The sequence below is a fragment of the Propithecus coquereli genome, unplaced genomic scaffold (assembly GCF_000956105.1).
Source record: "Propithecus coquereli isolate 6110/MARCELLA unplaced genomic scaffold, Pcoq_1.0 Scaffold167, whole genome shotgun sequence".
Classification (NCBI taxonomy): domain Eukaryota; kingdom Metazoa; phylum Chordata; class Mammalia; order Primates; family Indriidae; genus Propithecus; species Propithecus coquereli.
Window position 1 is genome coordinate 1,787,364 of NW_012141302.1, and position 26,720 is coordinate 1,814,083.

Sequence of the window (26,720 nt, forward strand, 5' to 3'; positions counted from 1 at the left end):
TGCCGTGGCGTCAGCCTAGCTCACAGCAACCTCAAACTCCTGGGCTCAAGCGATCCTCCTGCCTCAGCCTCCAGAGTAGCTGGGACTACAGGCATGCGCCACCATGCCCGGCTAATTTTTTCTATGTATTTTTTTTTAAGTTGTCCTATTAATTTCTTTCTATTTTTAAGTAGAGACGGGGTCTCGCTCTTGCTCAGGCTGGTTTCGAACTCCTGAGCTCAAACAATCCGCCTGCCTCGGCTTCCCAGAGAGCTAGGGTCACAGGCGTGAGCCACCGTGCCCGGCCCTTTTTCTTTTTTTTTCGAGACAGAGTTTTGCTCTGTCACCCAGGCTGGAGTGCAGTGGCCCAATCATACTTCACTGCAACCTCGAACTCCTGGGCTCAAACTATCTTCCCACTTCAGCTTCCCAGGTAGCTAGGACTACAGGTGTGTGCCACCATGCCAGACTAATTTTTAAAATTTTTTGTAGATACAGGGTCTCACTATGTTGCCTATGCTGGTCTCAAACACCTAGCTTCAAGTGATCCTCCTGCCTTGGCCTCCCAAAGTGCTGGGATTGGTCAGAGCTTTTTAATCACAGCAATATCACTCTTCTTTTGTCCTGGGCTCCCTGAGTCTGACCTGTGTTAACAATTGTACCAGTAATAAAAATAGGTTAAAAAAATGATTAAGATGGTAAATTTTATGTTACATGTATTTTACCACAATTAAAAATTTTAAAAACTTATTAAATTGTACACTTTAAAAAATGAGTTGGAAAGGGACCATGTATGAGTTTTCATAAGGACTGTACTCTTTGTAAAAGTAAAATCATTGTAAGTTGTATTTTTAGAGAGTGAATTTTACTCAGCACCGTTGAATACATTTAATTATAAAATTCTCCTTTTCAAGGAATTGTGATTTTGTTCTTGGTATATTAAAAATAGAATTCCCTCAGAAATGAATAATATATTTCAATATATAGTTCTGCCATATTAGAAAACCTTGATGGTTTTTGTCTCAAGCAGGGGAAACCAGAGAACAAATAAGTCACGGTGCCCTAAAGCAATGTTCAGACCTTGGCTTTCGACAAGATTCAAAATGTCAGGGAAGTCTGTTTTTGCTATAACATGACAACTTGACTTCAAATATAGGTACAGAATAACTGCAGTGCCTGGGTTTTCTTTAGCACACATTTAAATATTCTTTTTCTGAGCTTCCTATTAAAAGAATGCTTGCTAGAGGACAAAGTTTTATTTAGAAAGGATTTTGAATATTCTGTAGATACAATTGTAGATAGAACTGAAAAAGTTAAGGAAGATTTTATCACCCATAATTTTGAATAATGACTCAGTAGTCCTTGGCTAAATGTGGAACTTTTCTAGAAAGATCACATGATTAATCCTGTTTTGCATTTTGCTTATAGAGATCTATCTTGGGGCTGTACTATGAATATCTTGTTTCTAAAGATACAGTCAGACTTCAGTTAGCCACTTAACAATTTCAAAACAGCTCTTTTTAATGCAAATTAATAAATTTGATTAGCATATTTCCTCAAATTTTATTAAATTTGAGTATTGAAAGTATTAAAAACACACGTGGCAGTTAAATTATCTATTTAACTGTGGCCATTTCACTTCTATTCCATCAGCAGACATTTATTGAGCATCCATCATGTTCCTGGCACTGTGTCAGGGTTTAGAACTATAAGACAAATAGGACAGGATTTCTGCCCCCCAGATCACATAATCAGGTGGGTGAGATAGATTTATAAACCAAGATAATAAAGGAAATATCAGTGCTGCAATAGAAGTAGAAATGTTCTATCGCTGCACATTCCTTGTGTGGCCAGGACTCTTGGAGCACTAGACCACTCCACTCAGCAACAGTGTCAGGGAGTGCGTGCGCAGGCATGGTCGGGGGTGCCAGGGAGCTTTTAAGCCCACCCACCACCTTCATCTACCACCTTCTTCAAGCCCCTAATAATAATAATGGTAATGATAATGATAATAATAGTAATTTTTGATTTGGGCAATTGATATTTTCTTAATCTTACATTAAATATAACTAAATGCATCTTCAGAAACTTTTTATTTTATAGAACGTTTAAAATTAGACTTTATTTTTTAACAGCAGTTTTAGGTTCACCGCAAAATTAAACAGAAAGTACAGAGAGTCCGCATATACCACTTGTCCCCATTCATGGGTAGCCGCCCCCGCCGCCCGCCACTGTCAACATCCCACATAGAGTGGCACATTTGTTACAATCGATGAACCTCATCATGGTACATTATAATGATGCATCATTATCACTCAAAGTCCATAGTTTACATGAGAATTCTCTCTTGTTGTTGTAGCTTCTATGGGTTTTGACAAATGTGTAATGACATGTATCCACCATTGTAGTATCATACAAGATAGTTTCCCTGCTCTAAAAATCTGTGCTCTAGCTACTCATCCTTTCTTTCCCTGTTTTACTGAATTTTAAATGTTACTATATTGAATTTTAACACATGACCTAAGTAAGAACAGTCTGCCTGAAATGCAAAAGTATTTCCAGTTAGACTGTCATCCAGATTGTCATCCCAAAGCCCTCCCAAACAGACATTCTGGAATCACCACTGACTGTATTAGCTCCTTTGATCACCCATGCCTCTACGTGAGAGCTGCTGTGTTTAGCAGAAGTGCCCAAGGTTTATGTCAGGGTCTGTGGTGTTACATCCTGCTGTTTCAAAACTTGTTGGTCACCAGCCTCCCTCTCCCATCTTCATGACCACACTCAGCTTCACAGAAAGTTTGGAAGTCTCTGAATGGATCTGCCTCCAAACTCCTGAGGGTTGGGGGTCTTCTGTGCTTCAGATGTCTGATTACAATACAAACAAACAAACCTGTTTGCTTTTAGGGAAGCAAATGTTTTCTGTGTTCAACTGAGCTTGTAAAATTTCATTAAGAAGCTAATCATTAGCTCTGATTAAGTAAACACAGGCTGTTTGATGTCAATATTTTAACTTCCTGTTTCTAAGCTGGCTTAGCCTTCTCAAGGCTACTGATTGTCAGCTGGGACCAATAATTTTTCAGTCGCCTGCACAGTTTGCCACTCCATCATCAGGGAATCTTCACCCCTCCAATCCTATAAACTGGGGAAGAAAACCAAAGCTCTCCCAGAGCCCCACACGTGAATGTGGTTCTCTGATGCTCATTAGAGAAACTTCCACAATTTAAATAGCAAATCTCACTGCTGCCTTCTCTAATACAGGACAAGAGACCCTAAGCTCTGCCTTTCTTTCTAATTCAACTTGAAATGGCCACCATTTTCTACCCTTCCATATTTGCCTTCATAAACATTTCAGAATTTTACAAAGATCAGATTTCTTTGTACTGATATTAAAAAGATATATATGAAAACGTGCTTAATATTATGCATTTATTTTCAAGACTAAGAAAGATCAGAAGAGATAAAGATGGACAAAGCTTAAAGCCGTTGCTGCCAGTGACTCAGACGTTGTTAATATCACTGTAGGCATAATGAATTGGAATGGTGTTAGAAAGATTTTCTCTAGGGAAGAATACATTAGACAGCATTTTCCAAAGCACATTTCTCAGAGTCCAGAACAAGTCTGACAAGTGTTTAGATGGAAAAAAAAGTTTTGTGGCCAAGTAAAATTGGGAAGCACTTCTACCACAAATTTCTTTGTGTTTTAGTGATTTACAAGGCACATTGCCATATTAAAGGATCTGAGAATTCCTGACGTAAGGAAATCTGTTTAACCTTCTTGAACACAGTGTTTCTCAACATTATTTGAATTTGAATGCCTCCCTCTTTTTTTTTTTTTTTTAATTTAACTGAATGCCTGGGACTATCCTTCAGAACTAGTGAAATACACTTTGAGACATACTGTTGTAGAGAGTCTCTGGAATAGTCTACAGCAGTGGTTCTTGAACTTGAGTATGCATCAGAAACCTGGAGGGCTTGTTAAAATACAGATTACTGGGCTTCACCCTCAGAGTTTCTGATTTGGAAGGTCCAGGGTGGGGCCTGATAATCTGCATTTCTACTAAGTTCCCAGGTGATGCTGCTGCTGGTTGAGGACCACACTTGGAGAACCACTGGTCCACAAGCAAACAGAAGGGAAAACAAAATTTCTAGGGGTGAGGGTGAAGGATACCACAGTCCACTGCTATACAGTGTGCAAATAAATGTACTCATTCAACATATACCGATCGGACCTATGTGCCAGGCACTATGCGAAGTGCTGGGGTTGTATTGGCGGTAGACACAGGCCTGGTCCCTGCATCAGGAGCTTACTGTGTAGTGGAGAGACAGGCAGTAAACAGGTAAAGGAAATGAATCAATAGGTACTTATAAACTGAGAAGACTGCTGTAAAGGAAGCCAACAGTGTACTACGATACTGAACAAAAGGTGGTCAGGAAAGAGCTCTCTGAGGTGGCCGTGACACTTAAGTTAAGACTTGGGTCCGTGAGAAGGTAGAGGGAATGTTTCAGGCTGGATAAAGGCCCCAAGGGGTGGGTGGAGAGAGTGGAAAGTTCCCAGAATTGAAAGAAGGCCATTGTGGCTGCAGGAGAGTGAGAGAGAGAGAGAGAGTGGAGGAAAAGGAGGTTGGAGAGGGGCAAGGCAGGGCTAGGTCATCAGAACCGAGTGAGGACTTTGGGTCCCATCTAAGTGCAAAAGGTTCTGGTGAATATTTTATTATTATTTATTTATTTATGTTTTCCAAGTCAGACAGGTAATGTGCCCACATCGTAAGAAGGATTGAGGGAGGCACATCTCACGCATGCGTGTGAAAACCCAATCATCACGCTTATGAACTACAAAAGGATGCTGGTGAATATTTTAGAAAGTCACTTTGGGTGTTGTGTGAAGAAAAGACTGTGAGACCAGTGGGGGAGGCCATAGCTGGGGTCAGGGCAGAAATGATGTGTCTGGAGTAGGGTGGTGACAGTGGTTAGGCCACCATGTACTCACGGGGAGAGCCGTGGTTTGCTTCTGGGCATACCATGAAGGTAGATGGCTCAGGGTTTGATGATGGGTTAAATGTGAGGGGCAAGGAAGAGAGTGTTGCTAAGAAAGACTAGTGAGTTCCTGGCCTGAGCAATAGAGAGAAGGGGAAGAGCTGGAGGAGGAGGAGCAATTCAATAATATCACGCACCAATTCATTTCTGAGAGAGGAGACAGAAATAAAGAGTTTCTTTTCAGAGGACAGTAAAGTGACCATTGCCACTATTATTCTGCAAATATAGTAATTGGCTATTTGCTGGTACACAAAGGAAATGATGATGCGGTTTAGTAAGTAATCTCATAAGAGAATTCTCTATATATTGTACATAAATGACTGCCTGGTTGTCTTTAATTAGAAAATAAATAAGTCCATTTAACACTAAACAGAATGTTGTCTTTCTGTGATAATTCAGAGAGCACATCAAAATCTCACAGAGACTGTTACTATTGCTGTGTAACAAACCACCCCAAAATTTAGTGGCATACAACAACCATTTTATTATGCTTGTGGATTTTGCACGTTAAGAATTCAGACAGGCACAGTGGGATAGCTTTTTCTCTGTTCCATGATGTCTAGGCTCAGCTGGAAAGACTCGTCAGCTGGGGTGACTCAACAGACAGGGGCTGGAATCATCTGGAGGTGTCTTCACCACATGTCTGGTGACTGATGTTGGCTTTGGCCTGAGCACCTACATGTGGTCTCTCTGTGTGGCCAGGGCTCCTCTCAGGGTCAGCCAGGGCAGCCACAGGGTTGTTGAGTTTCTGGCATGGCAGCTCAGGGCTCCAAAGATAAGTGATTTTGGAAAAGATCTTGAATCTCTGAATTCTATAGGACAGGTAGCTGAATTCATGTTCTGCTTAATAGAATGCTGGGCAAGAAGAGATTGCTGTGCTCAGCATGCTGCCTCTGGGTAATCTGACTCAGAGAAAAAGAGCCTAGTGAAGGGGACAATCTGGATATTTAGCATTAAACCAGAGAACAAAGATTGTCTTTCCAATTTGGCTGGAAGCCAGTTGTGTGGTTAACAAGTATTTTTCCAGTTTCTTCCACTTGCCCAGCACTGAAAGGTGAAGCAACCAAGCATAATTCATGTTTGTTGGATAATTAGAGAATGTTGGTAAACTAGGACCTATTAAGAACAGGCTTGAATTATTTTAAAACATTATTTGGACACAGATTTCCTAAGATCCTTGTTCTTAGATGCATTCTGGTGGGCTTTGTCAATGAAGTAACAATACACAGTGTTTCCTTTAAGTCTGGAAATTATTCTTGATATGGGTTTTGGGGAGTCTTTGATGATTGGGACACACTAGTCTGAGTTAGATGGTCCAACCCTTAGATAAGATCTTTGATCTAAGGTAGGTAGATTCCAAAAAGGGGAGTATAGGCATCCCAGAAAGTGTGTGAGATGATCCACTGGGGGCAATGCAATGTCTACGTCATTCTCTATTGAAAAATTTCAAAATGTACATTTTGTGTGCATCTCATTGAATATTAAATATGATAAGGTGTGTATGAAATTTATGAATGACTAGTTAAATACATAAGTAAATTTGTATGTGCTCAAAAAGTTCTTTTTCTGATTGGTGGGCTGGGGGCACTGCTTGAAGGCAAATGTCTTATCCTATTTATGTCTTATAACTAATGCTTTTCAAACTTTAATGTACATACATATCACCTGAGGAGGCTTGGTTTTTCTCAGCACAGTGCAAGAGTGATTGGAATTTGGGGAATTGATTCACGCTAAGTTCACACGAGACTGATTTATAAACTAAAATGCCAAATTTATTAATTTCCATTAGCTTGAAAACCATACTTGTCATTTATACATGCTATGCTTTTATTCTTGGACAAAGTAATTTCTCTCATGACAGTAAATATCACACAAGAATTGGCTTGATGAACCTTGAACTACAAAAAGAAAATTTTTGGTTCCTAAAGGATATTTGCAAGAAGTCAATACAGCCTAGTGGTAGGTTATTCTTGGGATGAAGCATAAAATAGTGGCTAAGAGTGTGAGCCTTGGTGGCCAGACTGCCTGGGTTCCAGCTGTGGCTCTGCCATCTACCAGCCATACTGTGACCTTGGTAATGAACCTCTCTGTGCCTCTATTTCTTCATCTGTAAAATGGGGATACCATAGTTCCTACCCATTCTGAGCATCAGCCATGGAAAATGCTTAGAGCAGGCTCTAGCACATGTTAAGAACCCAATCCATGTCAGTGATTCTTCTCTATTCTAGGAATGTTTTTTTCCCCTAAAGAATTTACTTTTTGTCTACAATTAGCAAACCTTAATTCTCTAGGCATATTCTTACCATGTAACATCCTCTATTCAATATTCCCCACTTTCATTTGGTTCTTTTGTCATTTCAGTATCTTCAGTGCTTATAGAATAGGAATCTTTAATCTTTACTTCTTCATCTCTGTATTCCTGCAACTGACCACAATGCCTGGCTCTCAAAAGCTGCCCGTAACAGTTTAATGGCATTACACGTGCCTCAGTGTGTCTTTGGATTGCAGTTTATTGGGTTCACATTGCATTGCTTTTGGCCAAAAGCATACTTAGAAAGAAAAGTACAGATTCTCCTTGCCAACTCAAAAGCTTTCTGAGTCCCGGAGGCAGTGCCAGTGTGTAAAGAAAGTGTTGGGAGTGGTGGGGGCTGTGCTGAACTGGAGCATTCATGCCCCAATAAAGATCTTCCAATTTAGATTTTACAAGCCTCTGTGCTGGCCAAGCAGAAGATCCGTGGGCAGATTTTTGAAAATTGAATCGTGGGTTCAATTTTTGAGCCATAGTACAGATTAAAATACGATTTTGAAACTTACAAATACATGTTTGTTGTCTCTACTAAAGTATGAACTTAAGGGCAAGAATGGTGCTATTTGTCTCAACTCGCCCGGAATCCCTATGTTCATTGTAAAAATCATTAGAAGATCCTTCTGTTCATGTCATAAAATGAGTCAAATCATTTACATCATCAGTATATAAATGATTTTTAAGTATATTACCTAAAATATGTCCAAGTTTAAAGGCTGTCACGTACAAATAGATGCTCATAGTTCACTGTTAAACATTTCTTTCATGGCTCAGGTTTTAGAGTGAATAGCTCCTAAATGCCAGCAACGTATCTTATCAGTAATGCTTCTGCAAACTGTATTTTATGGTGCTTGCTCCCAGGAAAACCCGAGCAGTTGAGTAAGTTGTCCATCATCTTCAGACACAGATGGCATTTCTGAGTGTCTCTAGTGCCAGAGTGCCTCTTACATTCGGCCTCCTGGTTACCGGTCTCCATTCCCAGCTGCTCGAGGTGCTTGCTGGCCTTGTGTGACCCACTCACTGTAGATGGTGTTGGTACTCACATTACCTTTCTGTGACCCCAACAACTATAAGTGGCTGTGGCAGTGATTAGATTTTGTTCACTAGAAATGAGAGGCTTTTCCGGTCAGCAACTCGGACAGATGACCCCTCCCGCAGTGGCTGGCACCCGTTTCCATTTCGTTCCTCTGATCCCATGCATCTCCAGTCACGAGACCTGCTAGACAAGATGTTTACCTGGCCCATGGACATATTCTCCCTGCTCCTGTTTGGATCGTGCCATGTTGATTACCCTGGAATTTAGGTGAGACCGGGTGGATGCCTGAGCCTTCCCCATCTTTGTCCCCACCCTGCCCTCTCTCCCTCTTCCCGTCAGCCAGCCAGAAGGGGCGCGGCGTGTTGCGGAAAGGGTGGGAAACTGGATTAAATCATCATGGGCAACATTTGTAGAGGGCTAACCTGGTAGTAGGAAATGTGCCAAGTGCTTTATAAGCATCATTTCATTCCATGTCACAAATCCCCAGGAGGTAGGTAGTATTATTATCCCCATTTTACAGACAAAGAAACAGTGGCTTAAGAGGAAGGTCTAGAAATTTGATTGAGGACCTATGGCTCTAAGTGGCCCAGCCAGGGTTTGAATCAGGTCCTTCCGCCTCCAGAGCCCACTAGGATATACTGCCATCCTCACAGGTGGCTAAAAACCAAGGCAGAATAAACTAAATGCAAAAACAAAAACAAGAGCCAAAAAAAAACCACCCCAAAAGTCCAGGGAATACACGCAAGGGACTACTTCTGAGAGACACTGCTGGGAATGCGGGGAGGACCGAGGGCTGGGCCTCTACAGGAACTGAGGCGCAGGCCGGCCTGACCGTGCTGAGGCCTGGTGGCGGGAAAGCCAGGGTCCTGGCGCTGGGAGGGACCGCGGCGGGGCTGGGGGTAGCGGAATCACCACCGCGCATGCTCGCCGCGCGCGGCGCCCTCCCTTCGTCTCGTCTCCTCTCGCCTAAGAGCCATTGCTGGGAGGCTCTTTTGAGCTCTCTTCAGTTGGGGGAAGTACTGACCTGCCCGACCCGACAGTGTGGCCGCCCCCGGAGAACAGAGAGACGCCTCAGAGGGAAAGGGCTCCCGGAAGCAGGCCGCGCCTGGGAACTGCAGGACACAGCAGCAGCTGCGCTTCCCTCCCGGCCGCTTCAGCCCGCCCTTCCCCGCACCCTTGACCTTGTGCCGCAGGAGAGAGGGGTCCTGCTACCCAGACGCAGCTGATGGTGTCAGAGGCCAGGCCTCCAGTGACCTGAGGAATGTGGAAAGCCCCTACTCAGCCAGGTTGGAAATTAATAGCTTCTCACCGTCTGAGTGGAGTTTCCCCACTAACTCTGGTCCTAGCCTAGGGACAAGGCTGGGTGGGATGTGAGTCCCCAGGAGCCCCAGCACGCCTCAGCCTCTCAGGGAAATCGGTCCTTCTGGAAAATCCTTCAGGGACTGAGAAGAGTTAGGATACCAACGTGACCCTGTTTCCTTTCGTTTTTGTCCTTTATAAAGCATTTGGATGGAGCCACTCCCCCACTGTAACCTCTTCAACCCTCTCCTTTTAAGAAATAGTGTTCATGCTCTGCATCACCCGCACCGGGCCTGCACTGGCCTGTTAATACCAACACGCTGCTTTTACTTTCCACGACTCAGTTCCAACAGATTTTCTATGCTGGGAATGTTTCACACCAGCGGTTTCATTTTAATGGGAGCCTCTAATCATTTTCATGCACATGTTGGGGCTAGCAAGAGACAACTAAATAAATGCTCCAGATTTTTAAAAAACTCAGTGTCGGTTCCCTAATTCAACAAGACACTGGGCTCACAGGAATCAGAGGGCCACGGGGGCACAGGTGAGCATTACTGCTAAGGAACGCCAGCTGAGCCCCATAGCTTCTTGTAAACACCTCAGCAAGCCTGTGTTTCTCATCAACTGGGTAACTAAGGCTCAATTCATGGCTCTAATTGAGAGCGACAGAACTGATAGGAGGTCTGAAGGGCTGAGGGTTCTGGGATGGCCAAACAGCTTTGAAATAAGGCCAAGCCCTACCTGAGATGGACTGAGGGGGTTGCTATCTTCAGTCAAGGTTAGAGATGGGGAGTGCCATGAAAAACCATGGCACCCACTCCATCCAGACTCTCGTAGACAACCAGTTCTCTGTCTCGCCACAGAAACCTGCAGGGCACCCTACTAGAGGCAGACCCTTTTCTTATTGGGGTGTAGGCTTTAATAAATCAAGTCTAAGATAAGACAGTACTCCTTTGTATTCCTCCAAGACATATATTGAGCACTGACTACCGCAGACATGGTGCTAGGTTGATACAGAGATGAATAAAACTATCCCTGCTCTGCTCTGACAGCCCAGTTAGGGGGAGGCAGAGAAAGCAAGGGCAGGCAGTCGAATGTGCTGGTGCCGTCCCAGAAACCTGTAGTGTGGAGGAGGGGATGTGGGGTGGAGAATGAGAAGAGGTTTCAGAGGAAAGGACACTTAAGCTACGTGTGAAAAGACTCTTCCAAGTGACCCCCAAACCTTGAATCGGGGGCTCCCTGTTTTATGGCTTTAAGATAAAACATTGTCCTTATGTCAAATGTCCCTGCTTCATCTCTAGAGGAAGTTGTTTTGTGGTGAGTGTCTCAAAGCATCACACCTCTACATTTCCATCTACCTGAAATACTCCTTTTGGACAGGAGAACACCACTGCCAACAGTCTTGGTTTTGACCAAGAAGATAGAAGGAGCTCATCAAATTCATAGGAGGAGGAAATACAGATTCTTAGAAATAAAATAGTACATGAGAGGTTTTAGACCAAAGGTCATAGAGCTCTGTTCATTTTGTTCAGTGGCATTCAGGGAATGAAGCCTAAATGTCTTGTCGCATTTAGGATGGGAAAAGAAATCATGTCAGAACAGTTGTGCTTAATAAGCATGTCATCTGGTGGTGAAGTTGGCGAGTGAACTAAAATTAGCATTGATTTAAGGATTATAGGGAGGAAAATGCCACATACCAGAACACACTGTGGGCTAAGGCATTTAGCCATATGGATCACTAATGGTGATGGTGTGTTCTGGGGATTTCAAGACTGAGCGTGAAGCACACCAGTGACTATGGGGCTAGTGCTGGGGCTATCGTGATAGAGGAGAATACTCTCCATGCCGTAAAACACAGCATGGTGTAAGCTGATAAGTTTCTCTATCTAGAGGAAGTGGAAGTCTGATGTGCTACAGAGGCATGCCTGGATCTGGTCCATCTTGAGGTCAGATTGCCCAGAGAGGGACAGGGAGACCTCAAATCTGGAATAGGCAAGAAATGATGCCGCAGGACCCTCAGCTGATCAAACTCTGTGTCCCCTTTTGTTTTCTATTCATTATTTTATAATTCAGTGAAAAAAACAATCAGTTTTACACAATGTAATATGTAGACCACTTTCAGAAATACATATGGCATGCAAAGCAAGATACATTTAAGTTAAAAATCATTCACTTCCATGAATAAACTCTATAGAGAAAAGATTTGACTTGCAAGCAAGCAAACCATCCATATATTTATTAATGTTTAATTCATCCATGGTATGTCATATCCCTGTGTCCTCTCTGGTGTTAAGTACATGGGTATTTGAGATTTTTGTAGGGGAAGACCACATTCTTGCATTCTCTGTACTCTCAGAAGCGAGATTGTCAAGTGAGAATTCAAAGATGATCTTAGCCCATGTGAGGACTAATACTAGTTAGTCCTCAAATACAAAACAATTTTTAAAATTTCAAAATATTAAGGGGGTACAAATGTTTTAGGTTACATGGATTGTTTTCGTAATGCTTGAGTCCTGGCTATAGGCGTGCCCGTCACCCAAATAGTGTTAATGGTACTCATTAGGTTGTTTTATTCCCCTCCCCTCTACCCCTCTCCTCCCTGATTGCTTTCCACTGAATTTTATTTCCCTTTGTGCACTTGTGTGCTCATTGGTCAGCTCCAATTTAAAAGTGAGTACATGTGATGTTTGTTTTTCCATTCTTGCAATACTTCACTTAGGAGAATGGTCTCCAGTTCCATCCAGATTGTTGCAAAAGGTATTACTTCATCTTTTTTTTTAATGTCTGAGTAGTACTCCATTGTATACATATGCCACATTTTATTAATCCATTCATGAATTGATGGGCTCTTGGGTTGACTCCACATCTTTGCAATTGTGAATTGTGCTGCAATAAACATTCAAGTGCAAGTGTCTTTTTGACAAAAATAACTTCTTTTCCTTTGGGTAAATACCCAGTAGTGGAATTGCTGGATCAAATGGTAGATTTACTTTTAGTTCTTTGAGGAATCTCTGTACTGCTTTCCATAGAGGTTGTACTAATTTATAGTCCCACCAACAGTGTATAAGTGTTCCTTCCTCTCTGCATCCACACCAGCATCTATTGTTTTTGGATTTTTTAATGAAAGACATGGTAACTTGGGTAAAGTGATACTTCGTTGTGGTTTTAATTTGCATTTTCCTGATGATTAGTGGCGTTGAGCATTTTTTCATATGTTTATTGGCCATTTGTCTTTCTTCTTTTGAGAAGCATTTGTTCATGTCTTTTGCCTACTTTTTAACAGGGTTGTTTGATTTTCTTGCTGATTTGCTTAACTTCTTTGTAAATTCTGGTTATTAGCCCTTTATTGGATATGTAGCTTGCAAATATTTTCTCCCATTCTGTAGGTTGTCTGCTTTTTCTGTTGATTGTTTCCTTAGCTGTGCAGAAGCTTTTTAGTTTAATCAAATCCCACTTATTAATTTTTGTTGTTGTCATGATTGCCACTGGGGTCTTTTTCATAAACTCTTTGCCTAGGCCGAGATGTGGAAGAGTTTTTCCTACCTTTTCCTCTAGAATTCTTATGGTTTCAATGCCTTAGATATAAGTCTTTCTCCATATTGACTTAATTTTTGTGAGTGGTGAGAAGTAAGGGTCCTGTTTCATTCTTCTACATGAGTCTATCCAATTTTCCCAGCACCATTTATTGAATAGGGCTTCTTTTCCCCAGTGTATGTTATTGTCTGCTTTGTTAAAGATCAGTTGGTTGTAAATAGATGGTTTTATGCCTGGATTCTCTGTTCTGTTCCATTGGTCTGTGTCTCTATTTTTGTACCAATACCATACTGTTTTGGTTACTACAGCTTTGTAGTTTGAAGTCTGGTAATGTGATTCCTCCAGATTTGTTCTTTCTGCTTAAGATTGCTTTGGCTATTTGGGCTCTTTTCTGGTTCCAAAGTGCAGAATTATTTTTTCTAGAAAAAAATCTTTGAAGTATGACTTTGGTAATTTGACGGGGATTTCATTGAATTTGTAAATCACTTTGGATAGTATGGCCACGTAACAATGTTGATTCTACCAATCCATGAGCATTATGCATTTTTTCATTTGTTTGTATTCTCTGCAATTTCTTTCTTCACAGTTTCATAGTTCTCCTTGTAGAGATATTTCACCTCCTTGGTTAAGTATATTCCTAGGTATTTTATTTTCTTTTTAGCTATTGTGAAATACAAAGCAACTTAAAGTTGCATTAGGGTATAATATCTCCTATAGTCTAAGTTTATGAAGGCCAGATGCATCCCTAGTGACTATTTTCTCTGATGAGTATTCCCAAGTAGGTGTAGGTTTATTTGACAAATTCCCTGGAGATGGAGAGGTGCATCTCCTATATCTCTTGTCTTTGAGAAGTGCTATTATGTACCCATCTCCCAGTTCTGGAACCACTCATATCAATCTATAATTAAGGGGCTTGGAAGCCTGCCATTTTGCATTCTACCCTTGCTAAGCAGAATGCTTCATATAGGAATTTTTGTAGTTTGGATTTCTGTCCCATTTGGCTCAATTTAGAAAGGGCATAGATGAATGCTTCTTAGTTTGTTGATGTAGAAATTGGCCCCCTGGTTATCTGCCTGAGGACTTTTAATGAATCTTTGGTGGATTTATTTCCAATAAGTTACTAAGGAGGGGCTTTTATTTATAGGTGACTTGGGTTACAAAATTCTCTTCTCAAGTGTCAGAAAGGCTTGGGGAGGGTATTCTGGCTTAGGGATGTCTTATTCGAGGGTCTTCAGCTTTGGGGGAGGCGAGAAAGGGCACAACTCCTATCTGTCCAGGATTTAACAGGATCTAACTCTGCACAGCTACTGAGATTGGATGAGAAAGAACGACTTCATGGCAGCAAGGGTGTATTCTGAGCAGGAATTGAGAGCTGCTGATGTGCAGGTATTTTAGGTGGTTCTACCAGAGGAAGAGACTCTGCTGTGGGTCCCATGACACAAAGGATCAAGAATGCAAGGCCCAACTCCAGAGCCTGAGAGAGGCTTCAGCTATCTTTAGGTTGAGGTAGGATTCAATGACCAGGATACAGGACACAATGGTTGACGACTTCAAGGGGGAGAGAAGGCAGGCAAAGCACTGCTATTGGCTGGCTTTGGGCAGAGTCAGCTCTCTACTTGTAAACAAATGTCATTTCTTACTGGTAAAATTATTCCCTGAGAAGCTGTTCTGTATCTTCTTGTTTTCTGCTATAGTCATCAAGGGGAACTGAAAAAATTAGGATAAGCCACAAAGATGTCATTAAAAATAGCGATAATAGGATAGCTAATATTTATTGGACATCTAGTTTGTGCCTGCAAGGAAGGTGAACCTATTTTAATTTTATAGAAAAGGAAAATAAGTATCAGAGAGGTTGATTTATTTGCTCAAAGTAACAAAGCTCATAGCTGGTAGAGGTATTCAAAGTCGGGTCATTCTGACTCCAGAGTCTGTGTTCTTTGTAATTAAAGTGAATGTGTGTATGTGTGTCCCCATGTCCCTATCCTATAGGTCACTTGATAGGAAAGATTAGAATGGGACCAAAGGCCTCCAAAGTGCTGTGAGGAGGATGAAAGCATGTTCTTCCTTGGAGAGGAATTCTTGTTGGTTAGTTAATGGCCTACATGGTAGTGTTGAGAGAACACAATGAATGTAGAGTCAGGAAACCCAGGGGCACCAAATATTGATGTGTGACTTTGGGCAAGTCACCTAATTTTCTGTGTCATCCTTAATTCCTGTCTTATAAAGTGGGGATAACAATATCTACTTGATCAGTCTCCTTGAGTTTTCTTAAGAATCAGCTGATGTATTGTATAGAACATCATTTTGGCAACTTTATGGAGTATTAGACAAATTACAGTTTCACCATGTTTAATCACACATGTAATATTTTGTCATTGCAAAGAAATGCATTCTCATATTGATTATTTAAAACCTACTATAAGATAATGAAGGCTTTAGACAGGAAATAATGTCTGGTGCTTTTCTCTTTATTATTTGTAATTACTTAAGAATAGCTTGTGTTAGAGCAGACCTGTTTTGTTGTTTTTTTAATAGGAAATTCTTTTCTTATTTACAAGAGGAATTTTATTCTCTTGTTTCTAAACTGCAAGTCTTGGAATACAGTCAAAGAAGAACGTGAAAAACATCCATAAAATTATTCACCCAGAGATAATCATTGTTAACATCTTGGTGTCTTGTGCCGATCTGATATCTTAGGTCCAGATAACTGCATCAGTGATTTTTATTATCAGTATTACACATGAACTCTGTTTCTAAAGTGTCCACCTGGAGGTTGAAAAAAACTGTAAAGAGATTCTAATCATTTCAGTTAAAATGATTTTCTGTGGACCACAGAAACTGTTCTGTAAGTTTTTGCCTTTAATTATGAGAGAGAAAAGAAAGAAAAAGAGGAAGAGGGAAGGAGATGTCCCATAACTAAGAGTTATGTTATGTCCAGAGTAGATGCCTTTGAGCATCTCCTTTCATGGCACTATTTCATTGTATTTGGTGTTTTCTAACACTGTGTATGTTTATGTCTGCTCTTGGCTGACGGGTGTGTTTAATCTAATATTAGTCTATTGTTATAGAAAGTCCCCTGTCTGGGAGTCAAGAGAACAAGATTCTTTCAGGCACCATGAAGGCAGGAGCCTGTCTCTTAAATGCTGCTGTATCCTCAAGACTGAGCACGGTGCCTGGCACATGACCGGCCCTCAGTAAATATTTTGTTGATTGTATGAATGAAAGTTCCCACCACTGCCATCAATAGCTGTGTGACCTTCGGCCAATGAGTTAAATTCTCTGGATGTCTCCAGTGCCCTTCCAGTTTAAATATTTTATAATTCTAGGCTTCCTCTCCTGAGATTTTGATTCTGACACTGTGTGGTTGTTTACCTGATGACGGTTTTTCACCATTGCTAGCTTCTTACAGGTGTGAGAAACTCGCAGCTGCCTTCTCTGCACCCTTTCATCAATAGGAGATAGTTTTCCAGCTGATTAAGTTATATTCTTAGTTATCAGCCTCTCATATTAGGCATTTATGTTTGTTGAATACATTGGTTAATGAATTAATTAAAAGAGACAGCGAGCCAGTGGTGGGCCGTAACTGCAATTAGACTTCTCACCTCACTGGTTAGTGCTTGGAAACAGAGCAGTTCCAATCTGTGGGCTTTTTTAAATACACTTAGCAGTAAAACATTCCCACCATGTGTTCAAGTATTATGGTTTCTTCATGAAAAACTATTTAACAAATGCATTAAGTTTAAAGATGCTGCTTCTTAATATGCTCAGGGTGCTGCGCAGAGCATTTGTGAACTTTATTAGCTTTTAGGCTGCAGGGGAAGGTGGTGCTCCGAAGACCTGCTTTGGTTTCCATTAGAAGCTCCTGGTGATTGTCTTTGCAGTGGGTGGATGTATATTACTGTTTCACTAGTGACAAAGCACGGACGTCTTGGCCAGTTTTCCATTCTGTAGGATGTAAGAACCCTTTTCCGTGTTCTGTTTCCACTGGTTCTCAAGAAATATTCCTGGCCAAGTGGTGATATCAGGGCCCTATAAAATAGTTAGTACTCTATCAGCTTTCCCGAGCAGAGACCACTTTACAAAGGGCCTCTGTCACTTGGGAATCTCTAGGCATGCCAAGGGTCCTGTGGTAATCCAGTGTTGACATGTTACCGTATACTCAAATGTTGTGTGCAAACCATTTACCTTCCCACTTGTACTTAATTTTCTAGATTTATTTTCTACATCCCTAATATACATTTGTCAAAGGTTTTGTTTAGGAAACAAAAAACTTCTAAGGGATTTTGAAGAGAAATCTTGCTGGTGTCTATTTTTAAAGTATGTAGACTTTAATCCAACAGGTCATTCTTTTGCAGGAACTTCATTTTTACATCTACGCATGAGCAGAACACAACATGAGTTGCCTCTAAATTAACCTATTGTTGGTTAATTAGATTTTGCCATTTCTTTTCTCCTATCAACTTAATTAATTTTGTTGCTTAGGGATATTTTTTAACTTTTAAATATATTACACAAGAGAAAGAATGTGTTTTATTTATTTGCCTGCTTATATATTTTTGAAACAGCTTTATTGAAATATCATTGACATACAATAACCTACACATACTTAAAGTGTACAGTTTGTGAAATTTTGACATATGCCACCATCACCACATTGAGATAATGAACATACCCATCACCCCAAAAGTTTCCTACTGCCCCTCTGTTATTTCCTCCCCAGCCTCTTCAGGCAACCGCTGATCTGCTTTTTCTCACTGTGTGTTAGTTTGCATTTCCTAGAGTTTTATGTAAATGGATTTATACAATACATATGTACTTTTTTTGGCCTGGCTTCTTTCACTCAGCACAATTATTTTGATTCATCCATGTTGTAACATAAATCAGTAGTTCATTCCTTTTAATTACTGAGTAGTGTTCCATTATATGGAAGTTTGTCCATTCATCTGTTGGTGGAAATCTGAATTACCTCCAGCTTTTGGCAATACAGATAAAGCTGTCATGAACATTCCATGTGCAAGTTTCTATATGGACATATGCTTTCTTTTCTCTTGGGTAAATACCCACGAATAGGATACTTAGATCATATGGTCCATATTTAACTTTCTAAGAAATTGCCAAACCATTTTCCAAAGTGGTTATATCATTTTCCATTCCCACTAGCAATCTATGAATATTACGGTTCCTCTACATCTTCACCAAAACTTGATATCGTTAGTTCTTTTAATTTTAGCAAATTTAATAAGTCTATAATATGGTTTTAATTTGCTTTTCTCTAATGACTAATGGTGGTGAGCATTGTTTCAGGTACTTCTTTGCTATCTCTATATCTTCTTTGGTGAAATGTCTATTCAAATCTTCTGTCTGCTTTATGATTGTATTGTTTGCTTTCATATTATTAAGTTTTAGGAGTTTTTTGTATGTCCTAGATAGAAGTCCTTTATCCAATACGTGCTTTACAAATATCTTCTCCTAGTCTGTGTCTTGTCTTTGTTCTGCTAACAGTGTTTTAAAGAGCAAACATTGGTAATTATGATGAAATGCAGTTTATCAATTTATTCTATTATGGATTGTGCTTGGGTGTGCTATCTAAGAAATCTTTGCCTAACCCAAGGTCAAAGGATTTCTCCTATATTTCCTTTAGATATTTTATAATTTTAAGTTTTACATTTAGTTTTATGATCCATTTTGATTTAATTTTTGTCTAGGGTGCAAGGTATAGCTTGGAAGTTCCCTCTTTTTCTTTTTTTTTTGCATATGAATATCTAATTGTTCCAGCACCATTTGTTGACAAGGCTGTCCTTTCACCAGTGAGTTATCTTTGTTGCCAGTACCATATTGTTTTGATTACTGTAGCTTTATAATTAGTCTTAAAATCAGGTAATATTAGTTCTTCAATTTTATGCTTCTTGCCTGCTTGTACTTTTTCCTATAAGAATTTCGCCCTTAGGTCTAGAGTATTTAGGGTAAGAGGGCTAATTGTGATGAAGAATAACTTTCATTTTGTAAACCAATGTTTGTAACTATTCAGAGTCAACAAGAGCACAAACAATGGAAACGGATCCAGTTTTGAAGCCTGGTTTTTACTACTTAACTAGCTTTGTGACTCTGAACAAGTTACTTGTCATCTCAAAGTTTCAGGCTCCTCAACAGTAAGAGGGGGATGATCATATTTACCTCACAGTATTGTTTTAAGGATCAAATTTGAAAATATAAAATTTTTTATATAATTTTTGCTCAATATACATTATTTTATATTTTTAAAAATTAATGCAATAAAACTATCCAGTGCCTAGTTATGTAAGGAAGACAAAATCAAAATGTCTTTGGCATTCTCATTGTTCTTATTTTATCTTCATTTTAAACTCTTGTGAGTGATTCTTATTTAGTTCCAGGAGTTAGATACAGTTCTGAGAGTTGGACTTCTAATTTGAACATTTTTATATATGGAAAAATGTACTAGTGTTTCTCATATATCCATGTTATATTCAAATGGATGAGTTAAAAATATCAACAGAATGATGGTTGAATATAATTGTGCGATGGTGGGAGCATGTGGGAGCAGAGATTTGCTGTCACCTTTGAGGCATGGAAGACTCCAGCCAAGGAAAATCCAGCTGCATGAGACAATGAATGCATGAAAGATGAATAAGGATTGTAAATCTAAATTTTTCTCTTATGGCGACTTGGGGAAGACATTGATCCATCTCTGTTGTGTCTAAGTGAGGGCATAACTTGAATTTTCATTGAAAGTTGAATTAAACAATATAAAAAACTTCACACATCACAAGAAAAAGACTAATAACTGAATTTAACAATGGGTAAAGGTATGTATAGGTAGTTCACAGTTGAAGAAACCGAACATACCATCCTGGGCACATCATATTGGCAAAGAGTAGTAAGGCCGACAGCATCAAATACTGGCATGAATGTTGGTTAAAGGAACTAATATGTGGCTGGTAGAATTGTAAATTGACAAAATTATTTTTGAAAGTTATTTGGCAATACGTAATACAATTGAATGTGTATAAACCCTAAGATCCGACACTTCCTTTTCTTGGTATCTGCTCTAGAGAAATTCTCACACATATGCACAGAAAGACATGTGCAAAGATACACACTGCAACCCCATTTGTGGTAGTGAAGAATTGAAAACAACCTAATTTCTCTCTTCTCTCTCTCTCTTTATTTTCTGAACCAGGGCACTTTACCCCTAAAGGTATTTTTTTTAACTGGAGTTCTAAAGCAGTTAGAGGAAAATGTTGACGTGTTTTATTTGGGGAACATATAGGACTATTACTTTCTGTACTTCTCTGTATATATGAGATGTTAAAAATTGAAAGTAAATGTGGACATTTTTTAAAAAAGCATGACTTTTGTTTGTACTTCATTTTCTTTCCTTTCTTCTTTACAACCTTCTTTTATAATAATTCTTCACCTTAAGACCAAGCATCCTTTCCATTTTGTGTCTTGTTTGATTTAAATCTATGATATGTCTTTGGCTCCTTTCCTCACATATCTCCAAGGTACCTATTTTGTATTCAGAGTTTCTTTAGACATCTCCTTGCTCTAGTGACCTCCGTTCAATATCACATTAAACTTCTTGGGCCTAAGTCGTTAGTTATTTCCCAGCTTTTTTGATTTTAGTTGGAGTTTGGATTGACAATTGGAACTTCCGTATTTCATGGGCTTGTTTTCTTAGTATTGCTCTACCTGCTTGTCTTGGTATGTAAGACATTCATATATAGGGAGGAATGTTTGTTTTAGTGTATGGCAGACACTTAGAACGCAGATTAGATCATGCACTTGTAGTTGCGAATTTCCAAAGCATGTAGCCAACAATTCTTAATCTTCAAAACAGAGACTTGGGGTGCTCCCTCAGTCTGCCTGTCTATACAGTATTTTTAGCCGCTGGAATGGCCTCTCTGCTCATGTCAAACTCACTTTGCATGTACATATTTCAAGTTCCCTATTTTCTTTCATCTTCTTCTTCTTTGGTAAACAGACGACTCAGAAACTTCCTCTGCCTGATCTCTGTATGACATACTGCAAATTTAGCTCAGATCCCTGCTGGCTGTGTGTGTCTTTGGCTATTCATAGAAAGGGAGTGTTTACCTTCCTTCCTTCTGGAGAAACTCCGGTCTTCTCACTTCTCATGTGTCTGAATCTGTTTTTAAAGGGCTATTTGGAATTAGAGTTGCTGGGTGATGAAAGAAGATCTTTGTTTTTGTGATACTTAGACAATCTTTAAAAACTATGTTGATGAGCCACTTCTGGTGTGTGTTAATCTTACTATGCTTGCTTTTGGGGTATTTTCCCCTCTTGTATTCATGGATGCTGTAAAGACCTATGTAACTATTCAACTGTTGGTCATTACAGAGTCCACTTGGGCAGAAGATGGAAATGAATGCAAACAACACAGAGCGCTTAGCTCATCCTCTATGGCTTAATCCTCCTCTGGTCTTGCCCTGATTCTGGATTCCAATTTTGATCCAGAAACTACCCCTAAATCAGCCTGTAAGATAAAGGATAGGCTCTGAGACTGACCTGAAGTCTGGCCAAGGGCTTCCAAGGTTCCAGATGAGCTGGAGCCAGTAGGGCTTCCAGGGAGTCCTGGGCAATATGTATTAAACATTTATTCCTCAATTCAGAAGAGATATTTTTCTTGTCACTTTAGACTTCCTGTTTAGATCAGTTCAGAACTGGTGGATTTGGGGAAAGTATTCACTAAGACATTTGTCTCATTGCATTTAGTATCATAAATCATTTAACATTGTAAATATCACTATTTACCACTTCCCTGTTATTGTTTTTATTCTAATGTCCCAAATTTGGAAACTGGTAACTGGATTGTAAGTTTCTTTAGGGTGAAAGGACTGGCTATTTTAAATTTTGTGTCTCCCTAATATCTACCACAATGTCTGGCATATAATAGATTCTAAATAAATGTCTATGTCCAGAAAATATGGCTGAATAGACAGTTGTAAAACATATTCCGAAGTCACTGTACTTAATTTCTCCTTTCTCCTATCCTTCCTTTTTTGCTCTTCCAGTTTTCATCCCTCTTAGGCCAACGTTTTGGATGATTTATAGCATCATATTTTGGTACTGCTTCCCATAATACTTCCTTCATATCTCTTCCCCAAATTTTGTTTGTTTTTTAGAAATAGTGTTTTTTCCGCCTTAGGCTTTGTCCCTCATGTCTTCAGTTATTTTAAACATTATGCTTGATCTCCATCTGATTCTTCTGTTATCTTAAGTTCTTGCTGGTTGTTATGTCTGCTGACTCTAGCTTATGGAGAATTGTTTCCACATGAGTGTTGTGGCTCAGGCTTGTAAGTTCATTTTCATTGGAGATTTAATCTGTGGCTGTCCCAGCTTGCCTGGATTGAGGGTCCATATCTCCAGAAAGGTTTTCTTTGTACTTCTAGGCACCCAAGAGGAATCATTGCTCTAGAACTGATTTTTATGCCTGTTTTCAACTTGAAAGTTCCTGGCCTACACAGGTCTTATAAATTCAAAACCCCAAGCCATAAGAGGGCAGACTCTGGGGATGCAAATGTTCAGTGGAGACAGTTTTATTCCCCCACCAAGAGCCCAGGACAAGGCATCTGTTTGCCATCTGCTTATGGGAGTGTTTGGCTTTTTTCAAGCCCATGATTTCACTTTAGGAGTCTTTCTTCAAGACCACTTCCAGGGTCTTTCTTTGTATGAAGGTCTTAGTCCCAGTTCTCTATCTCACCTCCCATCCCCTGGCAAGTGCTAAGTCCCAAGCCCCTGGTGTATTGGTTTCTGCAGTGTAAGTGCTTGTGCTTCCAGCTTTGGTTCTCTATTTACTCTCCATTTTTGGTCCCTTTCTATTTAATTTCTTATAAACTCATTTAAAAGGATGTTTACTGGATGTTGTCACATTTCCCCCAGGATTTCTTAGGGATTATAGTGGAAAGGTTCTTAGACTATCAAGGCAACTTCTAAGATGATATTCTTGTTTTCATTTTTATAAAGGAAAAAGTTTCAGGTTGGGAACTGGGACACCTAATTCTTTGACATCAATTTTCTGTGTTAGGCAAATCATACAAGCTGCTGAGGGCTCAGATTCCTTATCTTTTAAATGATGATAATAAGACTTAAGAACACAGTTGTAAAGGTGTGTTTTCCCTGATATGGATGCTATGAGATCAAGTAGTAAAATGCATGAGAAGGTATTTTGAAAAATAAATAAATAAATAAAAGCACTCCATACTTACCAGGTAGATTTGTTTCTTCTTCTTCTAGACACCCTAAGGATGTCATTGGCTTCAAACTCAATTTTGCTGATATTCTTACTAGGATTTTCTTTCCTCTAGAGCCTTCACCCTACTTCTCCCATTGCATCTCCTACTCCATTAGTTTACCTTATGACAAAGTACCGTGCCCTTGTACTTAGGCAGAGAGGATGTACTGCAGCCTCTGGGCTGATTTTACCAAATTGAGCATGGTGATTACTATGGCTACGTCATTCACCCCTTAACTCACTCCTTAACTTAACTTGTTATATGGTTCTGCCACTTTGGAGAACTAAATGACTGCTGCCCAAATACAGGTCTTCTCTTCAGTTACCTGTCTGTGCCATGTCACTGAAGGAGAGTATCAATTGGCATAGTTTTCCAGGAAGCTACCAGGACATATTAATAGGAACACTGAGATTTATAATCAAGAAGTTTTACAATATGATCTCATAGAACACACCCTTTTTATGTTATAGAAATTTTGGATTGAACAAGCTGTGTCATAAAAGGGGCCACAGAATCAGCAAAACCAGCCCATGTAATAACAGGCCAACCAGAGTTGCAAGGCAGGGAGGGATGTTGGAGTTTTCTTCGTTTTTTATTTGAGGCCAAAGCCTTAAACAGAGCATGGACTTTTGCTTCAGGTCAAATGAAGTCATAATTCAGGCTGGAATAGTCCCTGTTTAAATCATTTAGGCAAGATTTAATTTATTGAACTAAATCCTGGAACTAATTCATTCCCCAGAAGAACATATAATTATATAACTTTCATCCAGAATCCCAAGAGAAATTTTTAAGTAGATATAGTGAGAATTCAAAGGGAATATGAGGCTAAAATAGAAAATGCTTGTAGGGATATCAGTAGAAGAAATAGAAAACATTTGTGAAAGTCTGATCTTAGTCTTTTGTATAGTTCATTGCACAAATCAATACACTTGATTCTCAAATAAGCAAACATTTTCAAATATTGAATCTTTTTTTTTCAAATATTGAATCTTTATTTTCAAAGATAGGGTGATGTAGCTATAATAGGGTTGATCATGGTCTTATAACTTACTGAATTTTCCAATACATATCATTATTTTGTAGTTGCATGACTTCTATTAAATATTTCCACTCATCCATATTAATTGCCTGCAGCCATACACAGACAATGTAAGTTTCCAGCTAATTCTAACTCCTCTTTTTATCCACTTAATGCTAGTTTATCCCTTCATAAAACCTATTCACCAGACGTTCTAACAAATAGACTGATTTGAAGATCAATTCTTGTCATGTCCCCTGCCTGCCATCTGTTTTAGATATTAGTGAGTCATGAAATGCCTGAAAGCAATAGTGTGAACGAGTCAGAGGAAGAGGCAGAGGGCCTGGACCATCAGAAAATAGAATAATATCCTCGGGCTAATCAAGGGTTGTTAGGTTGATTGTATAATCAAGACAACAGGAATGATGATTAAAATCAACAGCGAATCCAAAAATCTCAAAACTAACATGCATGCTAGTTTTAGGAGAAACCTTAAAGATGTAGCATACAGGCTTTGGTCCCCATTGCTATGGAGTAGTCGGTGAGAGTTTGCGGAAGAGGCCATTCACTTAAACTAGTTCAGTTCAGCCAATTATGCTGAGCACCTAGTATGCTACTACTATGGGGAAAGAGGACTAAGAGTTGTTCTTTACTCAAGGGAGTTTTCAGTCTTGGAGGGAAGATACCATACAACTCTCTCTGCTGGTGACATAATGGCTACGCATGGAGCATGGCTGTGTGCACTTGTCTCCTGCTTGCCTAGGGCTTTATTTATTTACATTATCTTGGTTCCTCTTATCAGTCCTCTAAGGTAGATATTATTATCTCCAATTTGTAGATTAGGAAGCAATATTTTTTGCCTTGCATGTTACCATGTTGCCTCTCAGCACAGTGTGTTAAATGCCTTGCCAAGGACGCAGACTGGAGTCTGACAGGTGAAGGTCCTATCTTGGCTCTGCTATCTATCTGGAGTCTTGAGGAAATTTCTGAATTTATTTGAGCCACAGAGTCTTCTCATCTATAAAAGAAAGATGGTAATATCTACCTCAGCTCTCAGCTTAAATGTCAACATCCCCAGAAAGTCCTTACCTGACCACTCTTATTCCCATCTCCCCAATCTCTTAATCCCATACCCTGTTTTAATTTTGTCATAGCCTGTATCATTATCTAAAGTGATTCGTGTGTCATTTATTTACCTGACTATCGTCAGCCTCCCACCTGAATGTAAGTTGCAGTCTCAGAATTTGGTTCCTGGCACAGAGTAGGCACTCAGTAAGTATTGCACGAATGCGCAGTAGTCTAGGCAATAGCTAATGAGGATTGAAATGAGAAAATGACTATACTGATGTTTAATGTCCTCGTGAACCATTCCACTATGTTCCCTTAGAAAGAAAATAAATCATTGAAAGCTTTGACCTGTGTTACTAAGGCAGGTTAGAGGGGTTTGAACACGTTTTATTTTATTTTACCATACTGAAGGCTTAAAAATATTGTAAATTGAAATTCATCATTCAATGCATGATAGTCCATCCTTGACCTGAGCTGGGCTTCAGCAGGTAGGCAAATACTATGCACAGACAGAGCATGGAATCCTTTGTGAGTGTGACTGTAGGGCATGCTGAGAGAAAATGTATAACCAGAATTCACCTGGTTAGGCGTTTGGCCTTCACGCTCTTCTACAAGCATCAACCTCAGAGTGAATGACACATCTTAACTATGTATGTCTACAAAAGGCACCTCCAGCTGCCACTGACCTGTTGTATATCTTTGACATTGTTTGTTTTAGGATTCTGAGAAACGAACTCCCCTTCATGTGGCCGCGTTTCTGGGAGATGCAGAGATCATTGAACTCCTGATTCTGTCAGGTAAATAACCCCTGTACTCAAAAGGCAACTGCAAATAAAAGTTTAAATGACCAATTTACTAGGTTGACTACTATAATGAACCCAAACAAAATTCCTTATGATGTTAATGGAAATTTACTTGACGAGTGATATTATCTGTACATGAAGGGCAATACAAGTTGTTCTTATTGAAAAATGACTCCTCCAGTAAAATTTTTATATTGCTTTGAAAGTCTGATTCCTGGATGTCTAGTCGGGCCCAGCATTATGGACAAATTCAGTACATTTGGATATCTTTTGATTTTTTTTTAATTATAGAAAAATAAAAGAAAAGAAAACTAGTTTAAAGTCTACATGAACACACCCTGCCACACACTATATACAGTGTATGTGTATACAC

The 26,720-nt window shown here is 39.7% G+C and overlaps 1 protein-coding gene across 1 annotated transcript in view; it reads left to right on the forward strand.

The window, feature by feature from the left end:
* Positions 1-26,720, forward strand: part of LOC105808094 (serine/threonine-protein phosphatase 6 regulatory ankyrin repeat subunit B) — a 194,232-nt gene that overhangs the window by 126,538 nt on the left and 40,974 nt on the right. The window contains exon 3 of the mRNA XM_012641657.1: positions 26,263-26,341. Within this exon, the coding sequence (XP_012497111.1) occupies positions 26,263-26,341 (79 nt within the window). The remainder of the gene's footprint in view (positions 1-26,262; positions 26,342-26,720) is intronic.